This window comes from Artemia franciscana, chromosome 4 (assembly GCF_032884065.1).
Source record: "Artemia franciscana chromosome 4, ASM3288406v1, whole genome shotgun sequence".
NCBI classification, from domain to species: domain Eukaryota; kingdom Metazoa; phylum Arthropoda; class Branchiopoda; order Anostraca; family Artemiidae; genus Artemia; species Artemia franciscana.
Window position 1 is genome coordinate 8,874,015 of NC_088866.1, and position 22,272 is coordinate 8,896,286.

At 35.1% G+C, this 22,272-nt stretch overlaps 1 protein-coding gene across 1 annotated transcript in view; it reads left to right on the top strand.

Annotated features, from left to right (window-relative positions):
* Positions 1-2,900: 2,900 nt before the first annotated feature.
* Positions 2,901-22,272, top strand: part of LOC136025953 (ribonuclease Z, mitochondrial-like) — a 63,634-nt gene continuing 44,262 nt past the window's right edge. Inside the window, exons 1-3 of the mRNA XM_065702056.1 lie at positions 2,901-3,025; positions 11,013-11,137; positions 21,744-21,930. Coding sequence (XP_065558128.1) covers positions 2,942-3,025; positions 11,013-11,137; positions 21,744-21,930 — 396 coding nt within the window. The 5' untranslated portion in view covers positions 2,901-2,941. The remainder of the gene's footprint in view (positions 3,026-11,012; positions 11,138-21,743; positions 21,931-22,272) is intronic.

Sequence of the window (22,272 nt, forward strand, 5' to 3'; positions counted from 1 at the left end):
ACGAATAAAGAATTAACATTGAGGAAAGCCAGTGATCGTAGTAATACAACTAAAATTGTTGTTGTGTTACAGACATTTTAAAAGCATAACAGTTATACGCAAAACAATATTGTACTGACCAAATGAACACTGATAGAATTAAAGCGAAATTAAATGGATAAGAATATCCACAAGAAGATTTTAAATGTGATTTCAGTAGTGCCAATGAGGATATTTACTTACTAACAATTTTCAAAGGTAGGATGTCAACAAAAAAATACTGATAGTGGAACGAATGTAAGTTAACACGATTTTAAAAGGTCCTTTATTTTGTTTTGATGTTTCAAAGCAAGAATCGAATGTTTAACGAAGTGGATAAACTGCTGATGTACAAATAAAACTTCTATTATATCAAGTACCAGCTAATCCATATAACATTTACTGCGTTATATTTGCAAAAAGAAGAGCAATAATTGAAGTCATTGATAGTAAATTGTATGTTAATTCATAAATTATTTTCCGTTTGGAAACTTTTTTTTAGTGAAAAATGGAAAATATTTTCAGCAAAATGAAAATGTGAAATAAATCAAAGATGGAAAGAAGATTTAGACATTGGAATGGATTACACGACTAAAGTAATGAAACGTGTTACAACTAAATATGGAAAGAAAATCGTAATCATTATCGATTTTAAAGGTGAAATGGTTGATGTATTTGCACCAAAGCGTTTCGATTATGAAGCAGCTGATCTTGAAAAAATAATTGAAATTAGATAAAGGTATGCTTTAGAAGGCTATAGAAAGAAATGGGAAAGATATTAACAATTATTTAGATATGATATCGAGCTATTCACTAAATATTAAATCCAATTAAATAATTATATTTTATCATTAGTATATAAAAAAAATGGTATATAATTAAACTCTTCATTTATAAATTCATCAAATGTGTTCACATTGTGAAAAGGTGCACAAAATAGAAACCAACTTGGATTTTCAAAGACCTGTTTTCATTTGAATATAAGGACAGAAAATATTAAAAAATATGCAATAATTAAGTTGAAATGATATAAAATGGACTAAAAATAATATCAACTGTATGGATGAAATAGGCGAAGCAGAGCCGGCCATTATTATGCAACTAATACCTAATGCTTGATCGCATGATATATTAAAGGAATCAATCTTTTTGCTAGGAAGTCTTACCGTTTAATCAAATTCTTTTCTTATTTATCTGGTGATTCAATTTGTCATACCACCTTTCATCCTCTAACTTATTCACCTCCTATTTGCCTTGCAATTATTGTTCTGATGCCTTCAACCGTGTAATATTTTCATTGGGCGTAATATTTCAAGATGCAGTTTAGGACATTTTTTCGGTCTTTCAAAGCTGTTAGTTAGTCAAGATAATTTTACAGAAATATATTCTGGGTTATCAAATGAGATGGCCATTTTTTTCAGCTTTTTGAGAGACCCAATGACATTGTCTTTAGAGTTAATTTAACCTCCCACAGCCCCTGGCGAACTTTGCCTTTTGAGTTAATTGACCTCCTACAACCCCTGGGGGAAATTCCTTAAGATATAAAGTTCACTTAAAATATCTGTTGTTGGGAAGCATGCTTACATTTTTCGGGTGGAGGGCTGAATTTTTTTGTTGGAAGGATTTACGCAGGGAGAACTCTCCATGGGAAAGTGGTTTTACAGAGGAATGAAATATTGAAATTTTAAGGGGAAATTATGCAATTGGGCAAGGGGGGGGGGGATATTTTTCTGAATTCCTAAACCAAATTATTTATATTTGTCTCAACTTTCTCTTTTCTGACCCAATATTACACACGGAGATGTTAAGGGCTATTATTTGGGATAAATTTTTGACAGAATTGAATTCTCTAGACAATATTTCTGGGGACAGGGGGATTTTTCAGTGGATATAGAGCCATATTTCCTGGTAATTTTTAAAAGCGATCAGAACTAAAATAAAAAATAGAAGTGTTTTCATCTTAAAGTAAACCTAAGGAGCAACATTAAAACAAATTCAAAATATTACATATATGACGGGAAATACCCCCTTTTCAACACCTCATTCTTTACACTTATTAAATAAAAAACAAGTTTTTTTAACTGAAAAGATATTAAAAGTTAAAACAAACAGAAATTATTTCGTATATGAAAGAGGCTGCTCCCTCCTCGACGCCCTGCTCTTTACGCTAAAGTTTGACTCTTTCTCTCAACTCTACTTTTTAAAACGTTAGAAAGTGTAAAGAGCGGGGCATTGATGAGGGAGAAGCCCCGTTCATATACGAAGTAATTTGTGTTCGTTTTAAGTTTTAATGTCGCTCCTTACTTCCAGTTTAAAAAACTTTTTTTTACTTAATTTCTGAACGTTTTTGAATTAATGCATGTTTTGATTTTGGCTCGCCACAGATGAATAATTAAAAAGAAATTTGCATATTTCTTTCATTGGCTAATTGGCTTTCTCATAGTTTTGATCGAGCTAAAAGAATAACATAAATTTTCGGGCTAAAAGAATAACAAAGATAATTAAAACCTAAAGCAACAGAATTTCAGAATTGAATTTGGCAATTTTTTTAGCTTGCAAATAATTTTGAGGTTTTGGCTGCAACCTAAACAATTAATGCTTTAGCTTTGGGTTTCAATCCCGTGCTTTGGCTATAAAAACTATTCTGAAAAGGCTTAATTTAATACGCAGATCCAAGCCTTGCTTGAGCCCGGAAACAAAACTAGAACCAATTTTGGCTCCCAGATTTTCGCAACAAAATTCCGATTTATTTTCCCCCCAAAAATTCTTAGAATCTTCAAGACTTGTATCTGAAAATTCGCTGAATTTTTTAGACCTGTTTCCGAATCTTAAGATTTGAGAGTGAATACCAGGCACAGCTGCACGTCCAAATTATAGGAAGTTTTGATTTGACAGTTTTGCTCTGGATAGGCATGGATTTCAAATGTTTAGAAAAGCATGTTTCGGTATATTTTTTAGATCCTACAAAACAATGGCAAAGGATATTAAGTATATAGCTGAAATAAAGGTATAATAGCCTATAATGTTCTGATTGATTGTTTTTAGGGTGGTCTTCATAGATCAATAACATTTGGCCTGCTTGTTTGAATGAAATCAGATGACCTAGGCCCCTATTCACAGAAAAATTAAAGAAATATAGCAGAAATTGGCATTTTGTTGTAAATTTTTCGATTAAAAGACTATTCAGATTGCTAAAAGATAAACTCAGTATTGGTAAGTTTGTTTTTTAGTTATCTGATTAATGTATTAATCAAATAGTTTCTGATTTTCTTCCCTGTTCAGTACTTGATAATAGGCTACTTGGAAATTAAAAATCATGTGGAAAAAGACCCAGACATTCTAAAAACTACTTTTAACCCTGCATACATAGCCTACCTATCTCTTTTTCAAAGGTACAAGGCTTCACTTTATCTCCCCCCCCCTACTCATTATAAACATTGTTCATAGCTTATATTTTAAACAAGCCTATGGCTGTTATATTTTAAAATAGGGCATTAGACTAGAATAAGGGGTATTGAGAAGGAAACATGTTAAGAAAATAGTTCTCACTTTATTATATGCAGAAAAATAGTAGTTAACACATTTTTAAAGCCTTTCTCATTTGATTATAGTTTGTAATTCCTAATTCCCTTTATAAAAGTCCAAAGTGATAAAAGAACACCCCCTCGCCCCATGCTTCTTTGCCTAAATGTATCTGATCAAAATTTTGACACAGTCATTTGTTTAAAATAGTTCATAGATCAAATAAATCTGCTTGCATGCTTGACAACCCCTCCCCCTAAAGCCATGAAATAGAATTTCAAACTAAATTTTCCAATCAAATGAACTCACTCCAGAGCTTATACAAAAAAATGTTTTTGGTAAAATTCTAGTTTAGTGACTTCTTGCTATCTTGGAAAGGAGTTAGGTTAGGAAAATGAAACTTCTGGGGATGTGTCTATAGGTTAAAGTATATCCTGGGAAGGTATTTTAAAGTACCCACCTCCACTCCTTCTGCCTCTAGAGGGTCCTGAATTTGCCTACATGACAGGTCTATACTTATTAAAATTTTGACAAAACAACATTTTACCTTAATTTTCAGTTACCAGTTGCTTTTTCTCTGCCTTTAGTTCTGAAAATTTAATTCCTTTTATTTGAGTAGAATTCTGAGCCATATCAATGTTTTTTTTTTCAAAATTTCACATATCTTTAAAACCTTATAAATTGGGAATGAGCAAAGTTGTGAAGTTGAAAACAACTTTGTTGTTCTTCATTCAAGCAGAAGATCTATTTTGCAAGGTTTCACTTTTATAACACACATATTTTCAAAGGTCATCAAAGGTTGGGACCCTCTAGAGGACGAGGGAGTAGAGAAAGGTACTTCAAAACACCTTCCTGGGATATACTTTAGCCTGTAGACCCATCCCTGAAAGCTTCATTTTCCTAATCTAAACCCTTTCTGAGATAGCAAGAAGTCACTAAACTGGAATTTTACCATGTTTTTTAATAATGGGCATGTTGCATAACTTGCAGCCCTTAACCTTAGGGGCTGTAGGGGGAGGGGTTGGTAGCCTGGGGCCTATTTATTTACTTTTTTTTGACCATTTTGAACTAAATGGGTATCTTTAATTTTTGATCAAATTCCTATGTGGAAAACAAGGTAGGGGGAAGGGTCTTTACCCTCCAGTCACTTTTAACTCTTAAAAAGACACTAGGAATTTTGGTATCAAATTAAATTACCCTGTTCTAATGTTTATACAACCATTCCTTCCTTAAAAACCTTATGGGGGCTGGGGGTGTGTGTGTGTGTCAAACCTGTAACCATGCTTTTTTCACCTTTGGTTATTTTTTTTTTTTGATAAAATGCCTATCTTGAAATCTTGATTAGAAGGATTTGGGGGAAAACAGTATATTTGGGGGGGGGGGGGCTGGTTGCCCTCTGATCAATGTTCACTCTTAAAAAGGGAACCAGAACATTTGGTTTCAAATCAAATTAGTCTCCTCTGGAGTTTTTTATTATCACCCCTTCATAAAATCATTACCTTAAATCACATTTACAGCAAGATAAGGTGGACTGCATCCTCCTGTAGAACATATTGCTGTTAAATTGATGAGGTGACACAATTAGTGGGTGTGACATCCCACTGGTACTTCACTTCTGTGTTACTCTACTCCATATTGACTGAATTTTTTGAAAGAGTTAATCAATTCACCAGTGACAGTCTCACTGGAAAGACTGTTCCAAGTTGGTAGAGCACATACTGAGAAAAATTTCATCCTCTCTCTATGTTTGGAGGGCTCCTATTGCAGCTTCATTGAGTGGCCTCTTGTCATGGTGGCAAGGGAGGGAGTAAAAATGGAGTTACCCATGTTATTTTGGTGCATTTTCTTCACAAAAATGACATCTCCTCTATGCTGCCAGTAAACCAATGTGGGTATCTTCAGGCAACACAGATGTTCAGGGTAAGGAAGCTGTTGGTGTGGGGCACAAAGCTTAGTTGCTCTTCTTTGTACACTCTCTAGGGCTGCCACATCACCCTTGTATTGAGGATTTGTAACAGGGCAGCCAAACTCCAAATGTGGCCTTACAAGAGCATTTTATGATCTTCTTTTTATCAGAGGATGGTGTGATGATATGGTTCATTTAATTACTCCCAGGGCTCTGTTGGCCTCAGCAACTTGTTGCATAGTGTGCTCATGGAACTTAAACTTCCTGTCAGTGATCACCCCTGAGTCTTGTTCACTCTCATTAGCCTCAACTGGGATACATGTGCCAGATTTATCCAGCTTAGAGTATGAAATCTGATTGTTGTGGGGACCCATGTGCAGGACTTTACATTTTGATGGGTTGAACTCCATCATCAAAGTGGAAGCCTATAAGGAGAGACCATTCAAGTCATTTTGCAGGGTTCCCTCAGCAATTCCAATTAATTGCTGTCATCAGCATAGAGAGTGGTGGGGTTTTGTAGAACATCCTCACCATAATTAATACATATAGAGAAGAGGATGGGTCCAAGGATGCTTCCATGGGGTACCCTGCTTATAACAGGTGCAGGCTCTGAAAATACAGTATCCCCATTGTCAGAGTAGACCATGACTTTCGGGATTCAGCCAATCAGAAACGATCTTATCCACTCCACAATGTCAGCATGAACTCCATGTGCATGGAGCTTGTGTAAAAGATATTTGTAGACTACTTTATTTAAGGCCTTGGTTTGGTTAAGTAACAGTACATCAACTGCTTTATCTTCCTCAATTAGTTTAGTGACTATATCATAAGACTGAATCAAGTTCATCTCAGGGGACTGATTCCTTCTGAAACCATGTTGAGACTTAGACAGTAAGCCATTTTTTTCAAGGTGATTAATAATAGCATCATTGAAAATGTTTTCAAGCAGTTTAGAAATGACTGATGTAAGACTAATAGGCTGGTAATTTTCAGGGCTATTTTTTATCTCCCTTCTTGAAAATCGAAACTATATTGGCCAATTTCCAACCAGCTGGTACCACCATCATCCTTATGGACATCTTAAAAATATCAGCCAGTGGTATGGCAACAAGAGCTGCAGATTTTTTCAGCAAACGTGGATGAATGCCATTGGGGCCCCAGGCCTTGTTTGGATCCAACTTATTCAGGCGCTTGAGAACATCAATCACAACAGATGGTATTCTGTGGAGATGGTTTCTTTCTGGGAAAGGGGGAGGAGGAGATACTGGAACTGAATGAGAGAAATTAGTGCCAAATGTGGCATTTAAGCAATTTGCAATTTCTACAGGGGAATCAAGTACATTAGCATCAGGATGCATAAGCTGGCTTATTCTATATCTATTAGGATTAGCACTGGAAACATACTTCCAGAAGTTGTTGGGGTTTGTTTTTGCACTAAGGGCTATATTTACTTCATAATCACTTATGACTTTATATATGATATTCCTCGGCTTGTTACAGCATTTCTTGAAATCAGCAAGATGATTCTCCTGTTTTGATTTCTTGTATTTCCTCCATGCCTTATTCTTACTCTTAATGCCTTCTTTTACCTCTTTAGTGAAAAATGGCAATGTTTTTGTTTTCTCTGTGTATGTTATGGAAGTAAATTGCTTCTCAACTGCTAGCAAGCATGACTTAAAATTAAACCCTAAATCATCCACATTATCACTAACAATAAAAGATTGCCAATCAACTTCAGACAAGTGTTCCCAGATTTTATCATAATCTGTATAATATCTTTTTGTCATATTACTTGGCCTAGTGGAAACCAGTACCAAAAACATAACACAATTGTGATCACTAGAACTGATTGCAGGTAAATATTTGAGAGATGTGACTGTGTCAGGATTATTTGTAAATACCAAGTCAAGTGTAGTTGGGTTTTGGCCATCTCTGTAATGGGTTGGTTCATCAATCAGTTGAGTGAGGGCAATATTTGCTACAGAATTCAGAGTTGTTTGGGCAGGGTTGTTTGGAATTGTGAATCTGTAGCCGTCAACCCATATCACATCTGTCATATTAAAGTCACCAGTGATGAAAACAGAATTTGAACTAGATGAAGCTATTTTAGTCACAAGATCAGCCGCGACTTGGTGTGAATCATTAGCATTAGATGCAGAGGGACTTCAATAAATGTTTCCAACATTTAATGTCTCTTCAGTGAGCTGACACTCAACAGCTACACATTCCACCCATGGATAAACATTAACATAAGGGAATAAACTCAGTATTATAGTTTTAATTATTCTTCACATAAATAGTAGTGCCTCTCCTGCACCCTTTTGAACAAAAATTAGAAAACACTTCATAACCATCAACTGCAATATGGGAATTCTCAAGCATTATAAGAGAATTTTTGGGACAAACTTCTGTAGCACAAAAAATATCAATATGCTGATTAGCTAATAGTTTCTTTACCTCTGGCAGTTTATTTGTAATACAGTCCAGATTTGAATGCATCACTTTCAACAATCTTCTATTTCTTTCTGGGCTACTTATTGCCTTGCCACAATGGGGGTGCGTTTCACTTTCTTCAATCAACAGCTCTGCTGAGCGTGATACTGCATTTGTAATCATGGATACTGCAGTGTGGTAAGAGCAACTTAATTCAGATAACAAACCACTATCGTCAGGAGAGACACAAGATGAACCAGACCTCTGTTGCCTGTGAGTGTTGCAGCAACTGTGCCCTACGGCACACAGTTGCGGAGCAACAGTCCATTTACTTCCAAAACTAGGACCGTCTTAACTTGACGCCAATTCAAAGTATTATGTTTCAAGACACACATTTCGGGAATTATTTCCGGGAAACCCGAAAGAGATACGGAAATAACGTCTTATAGTTTTCTGCTTAACTTTTGATGGTCTAAGCTAGGAAAATATAAAACAAACCAAATTCACCAAAAAATTTAAATTGCCCCAAGGGCATGACAAAACTTCCAAATAGAAAAATCCAAAGAAGGAATTTTATTTCGGAGAAACTATTGTAAGCTCCAGTTGTTAGGAGATCGAGACCTGTCGAACCGCGTTGGAAAAAAAATTCTAGCTGGTCCAGAACAGAAGTTACCTCTAGAATGTCAAAACTTCGGAAATTATTTCTTAGAGAACAAAGCAACTTGGTATATAGAACACTTCACTTCTTCTTGCATACTTTTCATAGCACTACTCGATAAAAATATAAGAAACATCAAAATCGAAAATTTGAGAAAATTCCAAAAAAAAATCGGAACGACATGGACTTTTCCGGAATTATTTCCGGGAAATCTGTAAGAGCTACGGAATTTTGTGCTCCGGTTCTCGAAGAGACAAATGAAAGTTCTACATGAGTTCAGCATAACTGTATTTCTAACAAGTTCATTTCCGAAGCTAGGGTCGTCTTAACTTGACGCCAAACATTGAACGCAGAGTTTCTAAGAAAAAAAACGGTTTTATTTTTTTTTTATGGAAAACTGTTAGAAATTTTAGGAACTTCTGTGGAGCTTTTTTACTCTGTTTCACGTTTCCCTTGCCTCTGAAAAATCTCAAATTTTTAACTCTTACCACTTCAGAGCTACAGGTCGATGATCACAGTGAAAAAAAAAACAAAAACAAAAAAACTACAAAAGCAGTAGTGTTACTCTGCAACACAATAACTAGATAAACTTACATCACTAACAACACTAGATCTTGAAGACTTTAGACTATTTACAAGGGCAGGAGTCAAAGCTTCCATGTCTTGGGAAGCCTCAGGTGGGTGTCAAGTGCCCAGGACATTGTATTTTGAAACGATCAACAAGTCACAAATAACCAAACCAGTCTCACCAGCCTCGCTTCTACGCTTCACTTCTTCAACAAGTCTTTTCCTAAGCTCCCTATCATCTCTAGAAAAATCCCTATGAAACTGGACACTCTCCTTTTGTTGTCTAGAGATCTGAAGAATCTTCTTCTTGATATTAAAACCATTTCTTGATGTTGAAACCCTTAAAAACCAAAATAGGCAACTTGTATAACTTACAACCCTTGCCCCCAGGCTGTGGGGTGGGGGAGCCTCAACCCTGGAAGCATAGTTACATGACGTTTAGGCTTTTTTTTTAACTAAATGGCTATCTCAAAATTTTAATTGGATGCATTTGAGGAAAAGCAAACACGGGGGGGGGGGTGGTGGTAATTGCCCTCCAATCCCTTTGGAATCTTAAAAATGGCGCTGGAACTTCTAATTTCCTACCTGAAGTTTATATGACTACCACTTTTGTTTGAAGTGCCTCTAGGAAGAAACAGAATAATAAATAAATAATATAACATTAAACCCTTATGGTTCTTTACTATAGACAACACTGTAGCATTGCCAGTGGTTTGGTATTTTGAGCCATTTCTTGACCAAAAAAAAAAAAAAGAAAAAAAAAGACAAAACAAACACAATCAGTAAATTCTTGGATGTAGCAAAGGCTATTAGAAAGTTTTTATTGAAAAATTGTTAATTTTTTTTTTATTAAAATAATTTAAAGGAAAAAATTGTTGTTATTGCAGTTAGTTCTAACGAAGAATGCTCATGTGAGGCTCCTTATTTAGGTAACCTTTCAAGATTGCTTTGTGGGAGGAGGAATGCAATATTAGTCTTATAAGACCATTTACTTCTAAACTAGCTACTATAACTGTTTGGTTTGGATTAATTTTTTTTTTCAATTTGAACTTTTTAGTATTCCTGCCAGGTGTGAGTCTGGTTATTTTTACCCTTAAGGAACATTGTTTATATAAATTTTACCAATCTTCAAAGTCTACAGTGTTTGTAAAGTCTGTAATTTAGATTGTAAAGTCTACACTTTACAATCCATATACTTCTTGAATTTTAGTAGACCGTAAGTCAAACTGTCTTTATTTGAAGTCAAAGCTACATTTTTATCTGCTGTTAGCCTGCCCAATTCCTTATTTCTGTTTAGTTTCTGGATGTTTATCTATGCACATAGTCCTAAACCACTGGAATTAAATTGTTGCTTTACATAAACATTTATATGACATTTATATTGCTGCTATTGTAGCTACTATCAATTTTACAGAAAATAAATTTTTGTCAGTTAAAAAAACAAATAGAAATCAAATTCATAAAGTATTTGGTTTTCAATAAAAGTGATGAGCTAGCTCAGGAAAAAAAGAACAATTTGTCCCTTCAAGGTGACAAAACTATGTACCCTTACCAGCTAGGCCATCATCTATTCTTTTTAATACTACCAAACATTGAAAAGATAAGTTGTATACTGGAAAGTCAAATTCTCAGCATGTTCCCTTGGGAAAATATGGGAATATAATGTATTTCATTTTATGGTAAAAATAATGATTTTGCTGGGTTATTTTGCCATCCTGTCATTCATGCAAATTACTTTCATGGAGTACATATATACTCCATTATGTATAAGGTTTTAAAATAATTTTTTTTTGTGTTACCCTTCACCTCTTGAAAAACTTTCTAATACTCTTGTCTATACATGGGCTGTGTTCCTGTTGATATATTGCTCAAACCTTCTTTATTTTAATCACCGTTTTCCTTTTTTAGGCAAAGAGGCTAGCTAAAAAGCAGTGGACTGCTGGACATGTTCCAGGAAAGATATATTTCCAAGTGATTGGCAATGGCTCTAAAGGTTCCCCAAAATCTGTTTATTTTTACACAGATCAAAACAAGTAGGTATATTAATGTATATACACACACACACTCACACACACACACAGACACACACACACATACACACACACACATATATCTATATATATATATATATATATATATATATCAAGACATTAAGTAAGAAACTTACAAAGACTGACCATAATATGTATAGTTACAAGCAGTACCAGTCAATGAATTATTTAAACAAAATGAGCAACTCTGAAATTCCAGATGGTACCCTATATAAAAGGGTACTTAGTCACAATTTGATAGGAAGAATTAGTTTGTCTGGAGCATTATGGCAAGAAACCTTTCTAACAAAAAATGTTTCTTTTGTCTTGTACAGTGTGTCCAAAAAAGCCTGGATGCATACAAATTTTGATGTTTTATTTATTTATTTTTCTAAATTATCTTTCAATCTCAGATTGAATGATAGATCTGTCTAAAGAAAGAACAATTGAGTTGGCACTCGTGAGGGAAGTTTGCAGGGGTTGAACTTTTCCAGGAGAAATTTTACAGTGGGAGAATTTGCAAGAATTCCCATACAATGTTCTTTTTGTTTCTCTTACTTTATCTTTACTAGATAAAGTAAGGGTAATTTTCCGAGGCAAAGTTTCACCTGGTTGGAATTGTCTAGAGCAGTGGTTCTCAAACTGTGGTACACGATCCGCTTGAGGGCACACAAAATTTTTCCAAGGGTATGCAGCCAGCCAACAAAAAAAAAAAAAAAAATTAACTTTAGGCCTGGCAAAGTTGTCAGAATTGTTTCTTTCTGAATTCCAAGTGATTTCAGTGGGAATACGTTGATGTGCACGCACCACTAAGGCTTAGTCATCAGAGTAGCTGTGTAGGCTGTCTCGTCTCTCGTGTCACTGTAGTGCAGTAGTATTTTCTGTTATTACAAGCTTGCTCTCAGTATTGTGTTGTTTTTGTGGTGACTTGTGTTATTCTGAGGCCACTTGATCCTGCTCAAACAGTACATCAGGGTATTGATTCAGTATGTAAGTGAATTTCACATTAACACTGAATAAATTTCTCCTAAAGAAAAGGCTTTATGATGATCTGAATAAAAGTTCTGGGCCATCAATTTCACAAAATGAAAGTAGTCCTAAATGTCTTGTTACTAATGAACAGCCCAAGGAAAAAAAACACAAAAACTACCAAATGAATCTATAAGTAAAGAAAGAAAATATGACGATTTGTTTTTATAATTAGGTTTTACTTGGACTGGAAGCTCAGACTTAATCCACAATGCACTGTTTGTCCTGAAATTTTATCAAACAAGTCTATGAAACCTTCTTTTTCAAAACGGCATTTTGAAAGCAAACATGAGAATTTATTTAAAAAAAGGAGTTACATCACTTTGAACATCTTTTGGCAGATCTTAAAAGTGTGAAATATGCTATAAAACAGTTTTCTGATGCAGAACGCATAAACAGTGCTGTAAAACCTTTTTACAAAGTTAGTTATTTTTCTGCAAAGGTTGGTAAAAACCTTACTATTGGCAGAATCTAATCCTCCTTGCTATATCAGAAATTGTTTTTTGTATGTTTGGAGAGAAAGAAGCAAAACGAATTAAAACAATTTCATTTTCAAATGGTACAGTTTCAAGGGGAATTATTGATATGGCGTATGAAACAAAGAACAACTTGTTGGAACAATTTGAGGTACTCCCTGCTTTGGTATACAACTTGATGAAACCACAGCTGTTGCTGGCATAGCCTAACTAATTGTTTTGGTATGTGGTATTTTTCAAGAGGTAGTACTTGAAGGTATTTTTTTTTGTAAGGCAAACAAAAGGGGAATACATTACTAAGTTATTAGATTTTTTTTTTAACCAGCTTGTGTGGAAAGACTGTGTGTCAGCTTCTATGGATGGTGCTAAGGCTATGAGTTCTTTCATCACGGGGCTTAGTGTAACTTATTTGGGGGACTGAGCATAAGTTCACTCATTGTGTTTTTCACCAAGAGGCTTTGGTGGCTAAGAGCCTCCTTGATGAACATAAAGATGTTCTTGATTGGAATGTTAAAGTTGTGAATTTTCTAAAAACTAGGCCTCAAAGATCTTGTTTCTTAAAAATTCCATGCCAGGAAATATGGAGTCTGCCTGATAAGTTATTGCTACATACTGAGATACAATGGCTTTCTCGGGAAATGTTGTGTCCTGTTTATTTGAAATCTGCAAAGAACTACATTTGTTTATCGAACACAAATCCCATCTGAAATTCCGTAGGCTACTTGCTGATTTTGATTGGTTTTTGTGGCTTTTTTAAGTGATATTTTTGAAAAACTCAACATCTGGAATTCATACATGTATGGTAGTGTTTCTGATATTTTTTATGTAGAAAAGAACACTAACGCAATATTGAAAAAGATCACTCTCTGGGAAAAACAAATAGAAAATAACAACTGCAAGCAGTTTCAATAAATACATACATTTTTGCTAAATAATGAGAAAAACATACTCGATTTCACTGAACTCAAGACTCGAATGATCCAATATTTGATTGCACTGAGGATTTGCATCAGAGAGTACTTTCCACTTTTGCAGAAATAGTTAGACTGGATATTTGACCCCTTTAATGCTGATGCTATGGACACTGACCAGACTAACTTTCAAAAGGAGCAGCTCATTGAAGTCTCATGTGATTCTACACTGAAAAACAAATATTTGACTGTTGGTGCTACATTGCTAGATTTTTGGATTCATATTGGGGAGGAACACAAAGAACTATCAAGCTCTTCTGTTAAATTTCTCGTAGGGTTTTCTACCACTTATTTAATGTGAAAAGGGTTTCTCAATTTTAAACTATCTTAAAAGTAATTCTAGAAACAAATTACATGTTGAAGATGATTTAAGATTGTATTTAACCAAGTTAGAAACCAATTTCTTTAAACTATGTAAAGGGAAAAAAACTCACCAATCTGTTTCAAAGTAAGCTCTTTTTGTTTTTCAGATTTTGTGTGTGTTTGTTTTTAAACAATTTTTTTTTGTAAAAAATATATATTTGTTTTTACTTAATCATGGTGTGTAATTGAGTTTAGAAGTTTAAGGCTCTAAGATTCGTTTAATATTTTATCTCTAGTTTACTTAGTACCAGTAACTTAAAACTCTTTCATTCGTCTTCGTGGTGTGAAGACCATTTAGTCTAAAAAGGATAAAACTAATTGGACTGGTTTGACTGGATTTTATTGTCGCATTGCAAAGTGAAATAACTAACCGGTTTTGGCTCACCCGGAGATTTACTGTTTACCTGTGCTTGATTACATGCTGAATTAAATCAATAAGAAAGTGGCTTTATTGCAATCATTATGGCAGTATCACAAAAGAACTTTGATGAAGCAGTGAAGATTTTAACGGAAAAACTTGATGCCGTAATCCGTTCTCAAAGAGACATCAACAAGTCCATTCAGTCCCTTACAGGGGAAATAGCTACGCTAAAAAAGGATGCCTCCGATCGAGATATAAAAATTGGCCAACTGGAAAAGGAGTTGGAGGATCAAAAATTAAGGTGTGATCAACTGGAGAATCAGGTACTGGAAAGTGATGTCAAGGACCGCAAATTAAATTTGTTAATTCATGGCATGCCTACTGAGCGGCCGTCTCAAACAGTTGAAGAAAATGTGAAATTTTTTTTATCTGATACAATGGAGATAAGCCACCCCATTCAGATTACGAAGTGCTACCGTATGCTTGGTGGTTCCGTTAACGTTACTAATCGAAGGCCTCGTCCGGCACCTATATTTATCTCGGTTGTAAACGAACAGAACATTCAGAGGATTCTCAACTCAGTTCGTAAATTGAAGGGGAGCGGCATTCGTGTGTGCACGGATCTTCCCCCCAAGCTAAACGCTATTCGAAATGAACTTCTTGTGAAAGCAAAGGATTTACGTGAATCAGATTCCGCAAAGTTTACGCGTGTTAAACAGAAGGGCTCGAAGCTTTGGCTTGAATCCAAATCCACGGCCTCGTCACCCTGGGAAAGAGTGATGGACTAGTTATTGCTGTCCCTTTGTAATTATTATTAGTATTGTGATAGACATTTTGATTGATTTTCTTGCCACTTCTGTCACAGTGTTGTGTACATGTTGGGTTCTACAACCTCGTTTTTTGCGTATGATCTTTTTTTTAGTTTTCTAGTGTTAGTAGGTCTAGTGAAAAAAATTAGGTTTCGAGGTCTTGTTTGTTCTCTGCCACTTTTTTACCCGATTTGCCTGATTAGTGGTGCGGTGCCATTTCCACTTTTTCGTCGTGCCTGCCTGGGACATAGGGTAAAGATGAAATTTATATATAGCACGTGAGTAGTGGGGAGTCTGGGGGAGGATTGGGGAGCCGCCTCGATGATCAGCTTGATCTAAAAAATATTTATTATGATTTTTCCCCTTTTGCTAAAGGTGTTTATGATGATCATTTAGCTAGCCTTCCTGCTACTGATTTTTTATTTGAAGGGGATTTAGGAACACCTGTATTTGATGGGAACTTAAGATCAGCACTTTTTAACTGCAGAGGTTTGGCTAGTAGCCACGAGTTTGTTTCGCAGTTACTTTGTAACCACAGGGTAAGTATTTTAGGCCTATGTGAAACCTTTTTAAGTAATGAAAATGCAGAATTCATGAATTGTGATGGGTTTAAATTTATATCTAATAATAGGGAAAATAGACAGGGTGGCGGAGTTGGACTTTTTGTTCGGGATGATATTCGATTTGTTGTGAAGAAGCAACTATCTAAGCATGACCAAGAGATGACCTTTGAGAGCATTTGCATTGAGTGTGTGATTGATAATAGGAAAGTTCTTGTTTGTGTTGTTTATCGATCACCATCGGCTTCGTTACAAGAGTTTTTGCGAATTTATGAATGCTTCATTGAAGATGTGACTAATTTGAATTCTGAGCAAGTTCTGGTAATGGGTGATTTTAATATTAATTTATTGTTAGCTCAGACAAATAGACCGAGAATTTCTAATCATTTGCATGAAAAATCGCTTGAGTTTCTGTGCATGAACCTATCAAAATCACTTTTACCATCATGCAGGTCTGCGACCCGGGTTACGGAAGATACGGCTACTCTCATTGATAATATTTTTTCTACTATCCCCGTTACTCTTTCGCATATTATATTTACAGATGTTTCTGACCATTGTGTGGTAGTTGCGGATGTTGGAATTAATCACAGACCAAAATTTTTGGAATTTAAACAAACTCGAAAAATTGATAAAGAAGGAATGGATAAATTGAGGAACCTTTTGTATTTAAATGAATGGACTGCAATTCTTGAATGTGAATGCCCTGAGATTTCTACGGCTCTGTTTTTAAAATATTTCCGTGAGTGCTTGGATGAAGCATGTCCATTGAGACGCATTAAAATAAAAAAATATACACTCCCTAAAAAACCATGGATCTCACGCGGGCTTCTACACTCTATTTCAATAAAAAATAAGCTATTTAAAATATCTATGTCATTCCCATCTACTAAAAATAAAGAAGAGTTTAAAAAGTATAAAAATGTCCTGACACAGTTAATTCGGAAAGCAAAAGCTAGATATTTTGAAAAATCATTTGTAGAAGCTCGTGGGGATCAAAAACATACTTGGAGACTTATTAACTCTCTGTTGGGAAGGTCTCAAAAATCTTCATTTCCGAATGAAATGTTACGTGGTGATGGTACTTTTTCTTCCGATAAGCAGGAAATAGTGAACTTGCTCAATGCTCATTTTGTAAGCATCGGTGAAAAAACAGCTAATGCATCTCATGTTTCTCCAAATAATAATAACAATGATTTATTTAAAGATCACATGCCCCCTCCCTCTGATAAAAGCATGTTCCTTTCCCCGGTTACTGAAATTGAACTAAAACAGATCATATCTAAAATGAAGAACGGTTCATCTGAAGCCCTTGATGGATCTTCTACTAATTTGGTCAAAGAAATATTCCCAGTTATATCACCGGTTTTATGCCACATTATTAATCTTATATTTGTAACTGGTGTCTATCCTTCAACATTTAAATCAGCAAGAATTGTGGCCCTACATAAAGGTGATGACCCGAGGCTTCCTGCTAATTATCGTCCTATATCGATACTCTCTGCTTTTTCGAAGGTTGTAGAGCGAGCACTGTATAACAGAATTTATTCTTTTTTTGAGAAATTTGATTACATTTCTAAACTTCAGTTTGGATTTAGAAAAGAGCATTGCAGTGATCATCCTATGGCTATTATTGTCCAACATATTAATGATTGTCTTGACCGTGGAGAAACGCCTGCAACTATATTTTTAGACATACAGAAAGCTTTTGATTCCATTTCTCATGAAATTCTTTTGTATAAGCTTTCGAATGCTGGTATTCGTGGTAATTGCCTTAGGTTACTTGAATCGTATCTTCATAGGAGGCAGCAGATACTTATATATAATGATGTTAGATCTGATTCTTTACAGCAGTCAGATAAGGTTGGTGTTCCCCAGGGATCCGTATTAGGACCTCTGCTTTTCCTAGTTTACATTAATGATTTGTGCTCAGCTACTGGAGTTTCTTCTATAGACACTCAGTTTGCTGACGACACTGCAGCAACCGTTTCTGGTAAATCTCGTGAAGAGCTAGTGGTCAATTTAACATCCGCATATGATAGATTGTCTACTTGGCTCTCTGATAATAGACTGCTTCTGAATAGAAAGAAGACTAAGTTTATTGTTTACAGCAGGACGGGTCACAAGTTTCCAGATATAGAATCAGTTTCCATTTCTGCGAATGAACCTGAGTCTGTTATTGAAAGGGTTGTATTGATAAGATATTTAGGAGTTGTGTTTGACGAGAATTTGTCATGGAAAGAGCAAATTAATCAGGTTAGAGCAAAGTCTGCCCGTGGAGTTGGTATAATGTGCAGACTGAAAAACCTTCTTCCATATTGCGCTCTTAAATCCATTTACTTTTCCCTTGTGCAATCCCATTTTGATTATGCATCTATTATTTTTTTGAAAACTTTTAAAAGTAATGTTACCCCTCTACAGATTATACAAAATAAAGCAGTTCGTATACTTAAACCTTTTCTGCCTTCGCCATCAAACTTCCCCTTAAAATCGACAACAGAGACCCTTTTTTCACTTCATAATATTCTTCCTGTTCGGCAAAGTATCCAATTTTTAAGTGTTATGTTTAAGATTAAGCTTGAACGAGAAAAGCTCCCCAGATATTTTGCATCGATGGGTCTTATTTCTTCTCCTTCATCTTCACAAGTTGAAACCCGTGGTAAATATAATCTGCGGACTCCTAAGGTAGTTACAGAGAGGTCGCGTTTTTGCCTGAGGTATTTGATTCCTCTACATTGGGAAAGTTTGAAAAATGAGATTGATTTTAATATAAGCATATATGCTATAAGACGGAAGTTGAAAAGAGTGCTGATTGAAAGTTATAAATCTAAATAATATGATTTTTTATTTTTTTTATTTATTTTTTTTTTATAGGGATGTTTATATTTTTTTTTTTTTTTAGTATTGGGTTGGTCTCTGGGGTTCGCCCATGAGGCCTCCAGATGTCTTATGACTCACTTGGTTTTAAGTTGTAAATTTAATTGTGTCTCAGGATGGTGCGCGGAGGATGGAAGTGGTATCGTACGGCACGGGATTTGTTTTTTATTTATTTCTGTCAAGTTTGGTTAAGAGAAGTTTTTATTTTTAATTTTGTGCATATTTAGTGTTTCTTAAAGGTAGCTCAATTGCATTCGAGCTATACTCTCAGCCTTGAGTTACCTAATATTTTGTATATATTGGTTATAATAAAAGAACCTTGAACCTTGAACCTTGGAGTACCGAAAACGTTTTTGTGTGTAAAAAGGGGTACAGTGTCTAAATAAGTTTGGGAACCACTGGTCTAGAGGATCTAATGGGGGGGGGGAGATTTCCACACAAGAAATTTTCCTTGAGGGTATTTTATGCTGGAAAAATTCTCCATGGGGAAGTTTCTGCGGTGAGCAAATTTATACTGGGGGGGGGGGGATTTCTCGGAAATAAAATCTTTGAAGGGGAATTTCTAGTATGATTTGAAAAACTACCGAAAAGTGTGCTAAGAGTAACTTTTCAGGTGAAATCATTTGCAAGAAATTTTCTGGTGGGAAAATTAACAAGAATAGAGTTGTCTGGCATAAATTTTTCCAGCAGTGGGGGAAAGTATTTTATGTGGGAGGAACTTTCGCGTGGGGGGATGTAACTTTTCATGGAGAGGTGCTGGATTTCCTGGCATTATTTAAAAAATGATTAGAAACTAAATTAAAAAAAAAGTCAATAGAAAGTAAGGGCCAACATTTAAACCAACAAAAATTCTTGCCTATTTGAGGGGCTTACCCGCTCCTCAATACCTTGATCTTGACGCTAAAGTTTGATTTTCGTCCCAATTTATCTAAGAATGACTTCTGAAGGATTATGAATTATAACAATAAGAATCTTTTTGAAAAGCACTAAAAAACTAGGAGGGGTTTACCCTTTTCACAAATGGAATACTTTTGGTTCGTTTTGATGTTGCTCCTCACTCTCAGAAGAAAAAACTTTTTAATCTAATCTTCTAATAAATTTTTAGAATTTTTAAAATTCGTATGTATCCAGACTTTGCAGACACCCTGTATATTCGATGTATAACAATTTATAGTAGATACCATCTAGTGCTCTTAATTTATATCCCATTGCCCCTATATGTTGAAGAATTAGATGCAGTGTCAGAATTCAAGAGTCCTGGATGAACTTCGTCGAAGTAACGATGCTAGGGCTGTTTTAAAAAGTAAAAAAAAAAATAGTCTTAGTTTTATTGTTTTGCAATTTAATGTAAATTTCTTGTTTTTTATGTTTTTGCTGGTGTTGTTTTTTGGACGGCCCTTGGACATAGGGCCGAAGTATTCATTCAAATATAGAATTCCACTGCCTTGCAGAAAGAATTCCTTATTGTTCTTCCTGTTGTTGATGTTTATGAAATGCAACCTACCATTTTATTTAGAAAATTCAGTTTCTAGATCTAGGGATTAGCATAAAAACTTTTTCATTTCCTTCAAAAAAAAACATTGACGTTTGTTTACATAGAAGCATGTGTATATCAGATGTGTAAGGGAGGATTTTCAGGGAGGGGGGGAAGTGAGTTGGATATACATGAAAAAACAACCCACTTCAATAAAAAAAATACTGGGGAATTCAGAAATATCTTTACATTTTGTGTGGGTCTGAGGTTAAAGCAGCTCCTGGCATACATGCCTGTATGCAGGGGGAAGGGATTGAAATAAGTGATTGAAAAATAATGATTCTACTCACTTGCATTGATATTTTATCGTGATTAATGCTAGAATACTTCACAAGTACTACTACTACTACTGCTAATAACTCACTGCAGCACCAAGCCGCCTGAGGCCTCACAGCTACAACACAGCTACGCACGCTCCTCCTCCAACCTAATCTGTTTAAAGCCTTCCTCTTTACACCCTTCCAGGAAGTTAGCCTCCTGCTATATGTTTTAGGTTTTTTTCAGCAGAGGAGCTGAAACACATTCCTTATTCTGTTCTTTTTAGTGCAGACTACCGTCTCAAAATTATGCAAAATTACTAACCTAACATGTTCATATTCTTGCAAACCTCAAAGTTTTTGGTAGCAATACCATGGTTGCCCTTAATCGCAAATTCGTAGTTTTCCTGAAGCTATTCGCAGAAGTGTACACCAGTATTGCCGTTGTCACAGGTTTCGTGTAAAATGCCACTGGTTTTTTGTTTTGTTTTTAAGGATTGCACAGTTAAAGATTTTTACCATCGAGCAGTGAAAAGTGTCAGATTTTTGAAGTAAGCGCCTGCAGATTTTACTCTTAGAAATTGGATTTCATGAAGTGTCATAAATCCTACATTTAAGTGCAAATGGTAGTTCTTTGCTGTGGAGTTTTCTTTTCACGCTATTTACTTCTATTGGTAAAGTGTGCATGAAAATATAACTTTTTCAACCAGAAGTGGTTTTTAAGAACATGGGATACAAGTTAAAGGATCTAATTTTTTTTTTTTCATTGTTGTGACAACACTTTCTCCTTTTAATTACCAAGACAGTCAGCTATGGGGAAACTTTATTCCATCTGTAATTATTTATGTGTTGTAAGAATACCTGTGATAATGTATATTAACTTGTTGAACCAGACAGTCATTTTTAGAGGAGGGGCGTGGGATTCTACTCGGTTGAATGAATAAATCATGCTCTGAACAGTGATAGCTTCATGAGCAGAAATCAGATTTCAGACTTTTCTTAGCTTTAGGAAAGTTCGCGTCCGGCTTTGCACATCATCACTTTAGATAATTTTAGGAACGGAGTCTGAGAGCTACATTTAATTTACCCTTCATGTTGACTCTTCTTTTTGGGATATTATCACCATTTAGGTTCGTAGATTTTTGACGTAATTTTTGCAGGTTTTGTAGTACTTTTCATGTTTTGAAAATCTGTATGGAAAGCACTGGTTTATACGTGGAAAAGTATACACAAGGGCCTATAAAATCTAGTTACACTTGGATTTCGAATTGTGTTGGAACCGTGCTAAATAGATGTCCTTTGCGCCCGATTCCATATGTTAATAGCAAAATTTATAATTCTAAAATTATTTTAGCCTAATTCTGAATTTTAGGTACTTGTTTAACTGTGGAGAGGGAACTCAAAGACTGACTCAGGAGCACAGGATGAGATTTGCTAAGCTGGAAAACATATTCTTGACCAGTTTGCATTGGGATAATATTGGTGGGCTTCCTGGAGCGTGTCTTACAGCTCAAGAAATGGGCAATGCAGGTCTCACAGTTCATGGGCCATATGGATCTGTAATTATTTTTTTTTCTTAGTGTTTGATTCTTATCTAGAAAAATATTATGACTAAAGGTGATCTGCTGTAAGGGCACTGAATTATAAGGATACTAAAATCTCGTCGCAGTATTAACCCGCACAAGGCTGATGCTCCCGTTAACATTGCTCATGTTGAGAAGCTTTATTATTTTTTTTTTTTATGAATATGATTTTTTTAACTAGCCTTTCTTAATTATAAATATTAATGTAAATTTGTTTTTTTTTTACTGTTAATTTTACTGTTTTTTTAAAACGAAAATGCCTTTAAAATGAAAAATTTAGCTGATTATGTGTTTCTAATGGTTGTTAGAGCCTCTCAA